General features: G+C 43.1%; 1 protein-coding gene across 1 annotated transcript; it reads left to right on the top strand.

Moving 5' to 3' along the window:
• Positions 1 to 568: 568 nt before the first annotated feature.
• On the top strand, positions 569 to 2,916 carry LOC145115275 (heat shock 70 kDa protein). The gene has a single exon (XM_079051538.1). It carries the CDS (start codon positions 835 to 837, stop codon positions 2,782 to 2,784), a length of 1,950 nt encoding a protein of 649 aa, XP_078907664.1. The 5' UTR covers positions 569 to 834; the 3' UTR covers positions 2,785 to 2,916.
• Positions 2,917 to 3,205: the final 289 nt, after the last annotated feature.

Consider the following 3,205-nt stretch of genomic DNA (forward strand, 5'->3'; position numbering starts at 1 on the left):
ATATTTAGTTACTTAGATTAATTAGTAAAGAACAATAAAAATATAGATAGGCCATTTTATTATGGAGATAAAATAAAAATATTATAAATATGGGTGAAAATTATATATTATATAATGATAAATAAATAACTAATTAATGAATAATAAAATATAAAAATCAATGATTGATGAATAATACAAGCTTAAGTGCTCTATGATCTCGACCTTGAAGTCCATGTTTCCCACATTGATATTTTTGATTTAGTATGTATCGAAACTTATTTTACTTTGCTAAAGAAAGAAAGGGTCTTCTAGCAGGTTGTAGATTTTCTGAGAATTCCACGTGTACACTTACCTTTAGGCAACTCTGCCACCTCATTACCCCACAACATTTTTACGTATCGTCGTATCGTAGTAACTCCCAAAACTAACCCGTTAGTAAATTCCACTTCAGCACAGGGGTTCTTACGTAATTTCCGCTTCTCATCAACCTCCGGAATCATCTCGTATCAACCACAAACACATTCCCATAACGTCATATCCCCTAAACTCCCAAAACTACCCCTAAGAGGCAAGCAAAGGAAGAAGGGTACTTTCGGTATTGCACTCTTCTCTCCCGCCTCCAGAACAATCTCGTATCCTTCTTCTTACTTCCTCTGCCTTTCTTGAAATTTCTCGCAATATATCTTGATCTCAAGTCATCTCACCTATAAAATCTCAAATCCCAATTCCAAAACCCATATCAGATTTCAACTGCAAACGAAAAACAACAACAATCCAACAAGTTTTCGATCAAAAAAAGGCACTGTTTCAAGTGATCTTACTTCTATTTTGGAAGCTTTTTTCAGTTTATCTATGGCGGCCAAGCAGGATAAAGCAATTGGAATAGACCTTGGTACAACTTATAGTTGTGTCGGGGTATGGCAGAACGACCGCGTGGAGATCATTCCAAACGATCAAGGCAACCGCACCACCCCTTCTTATGTCGCGTTTACCGATACTGAACGGTTGATCGGCGACGCCGCTAAGAACCAGGTGGCGATGAACCCACAAAACACCGTATTCGACGCTAAACGTTTGATTGGGCGGCGGTTCACTGATCCTTCTGTTCAGAGCGACATGAAGTTGTGGCCGTTTAAAGTTATCTCCGGCCCCGGTGAGAAGCCGATGATCGTTGTTAATTATAAAGGCGAACAGAAGCAGTTTGCTCCGGAGGAGATCTCGTCTATGGTGTTGGTAAAGATGAAGGAGACTGCGGAGGCGTTTTTGGGTCAAACTATTAAAAACGCTGTCGTCACTGTTCCGGCGTATTTCAATGATTCTCAGAGGCAAGCTACGAAGGACGCCGGTGCGATTTCTGGGTTGAATGTTATGAGGATTATCAATGAGCCGACGGCGGCGGCGATTGCGTATGGTTTGGATAAGAAGTCGTCGCGTGTAGGTGAGCAGAATGTTTTGATTTTCGATTTGGGTGGTGGGACGTTTGATGTGTCGTTGTTGACGATTGAAGAAGGGATTTTTGAAGTGAAGTCCACCGCTGGCGACACCCATTTGGGCGGCGAAGATTTTGATAATCGTTTAGTGAATCACTTTGTGACGGAGTTCCGGAGGAAACATAAGAAGGATATCAGTGGCAACGCCAGGGCGCTGCGACGGCTGAGGACGGCGTGTGAGCGGGCGAAACGGACATTATCGTCTTCTTCCCAAACCACCATTGAAGTTGATTCTTTGTTCGAAGGAATCGATTTCTATGCCACGATAACTCGCGCTAGATTCGAGGAATTATGCATGGATATGTTCAGAAAATGTATGGATCCGGTGGAGAAATGCTTGAAAGATGCCAAAATCGATAAAGGCTCCGTCCATGAGGTGGTTCTCGTCGGCGGCTCCACCCGAATCCCAAAAGTCCAGCAGCTTCTGATCGATTTCTTCAACGGTAAAGAGCTTTGCAAGAGTATAAATCCCGATGAGGCGGTGGCATACGGCGCAGCAGTCCAGGCGGCGATTTTAACCGGAGAAGGAGATGAAAAAGTCCAAGACCTCCTCCTCCTCGACGTCACTCCTTTAAGCCTGGGTCTAGAAACCGTCGGCGGTGTCATGACTGTTTTAATTCCGAGAAACACAACAATTCCGACGAAGAAAGAACAGATTTTCTCGACTTACTCCGACAATCAACCGGGGGTGTTGATACAAGTCTACGAAGGGGAACGAGCAAGAACTAAAGATAACAACCTCCTCGGAAAATTCGAGCTCAGCGGAATCCCTCCGGCTCCGAGAGGTGTTCCTCAGATCAATGTCACCTTCGACATCGACGCAAATGGGATTTTGAACGTTTCCGCAGAGGACAAGACCGCCGGAGTTAAGAACAAGATCACAATCACCAACGACAAGGGGAGATTAAGCAAAGATGAGATCGAGCGACTGGTGCAGGAAGCAGAGAGGTACAAGGCGGAGGATGAAGAGGTGAAGAAGAAGGTGGATGCGCGGAACGCCCTCGAGAATTACGCCTACAATATGAGGAACACGGTGAGGGATGAGAAATTTGCGTCGAAGCTAGCGGCGGAGGATAAGCAGAGGATTGAGAAGGCGGTGGACGATGGGTTGGAGTGGCTGGAGAAGAATCAACTGGCGGAGGTGGATGAGCTGGAGGACAAATTGAAAGAGTTGGAAGGGGTTTGTAACCCCATTATCGCGAAAATGTATCAGGCCGGTGGTGGTGGTGATGTGCCGATGGGTGAGGGAATGGCTAAAGGTGGTGCCGGAGCTAGCGGTGGCGCCGGGCCAAAGATTGAAGAGGTTGATTAGGGTCGAATGTTGATGATGATGGAGATGGAGGAATCGTGAAGGTATTTGCGTATATTTTGTACTCTTTCTTGTACTTGTTGATGTAACGCGATTGGGCTTGTTTTCTAAATAATAATAGTAGTACTTTGTGCATTGTTTTTTGTACAATTTGGTTTACTTTTGTGACCTTTGTGTAAGGTTATCATTGGCTTTATTTTTTATAAGCCTATTTTTTTTTTTTTTGACTTTTTTTCCAACTTAGACCTTCTTATGGCTTTAACCGATCTCATGAAAAATAAACTAAAAAAATGAGCTTATAAAAAATAAGTCTTTAATAAGCTTCGCCAAACACCCTCTTATTTTTATGGATAATTAATTTTATTATGATGTTGTAAAAACGTTTTTAATAATCTCAATTTACAGACGATTATTTTTTATTCTT

This window comes from Lactuca virosa, chromosome 5, assembly GCF_052849685.1.
Source record: "Lactuca virosa cultivar CGN04683 chromosome 5, Lactuca_virosa_CGN04683_v6, whole genome shotgun sequence".
NCBI lineage: Eukaryota > Viridiplantae > Streptophyta > Magnoliopsida > Asterales > Asteraceae > Lactuca > Lactuca virosa.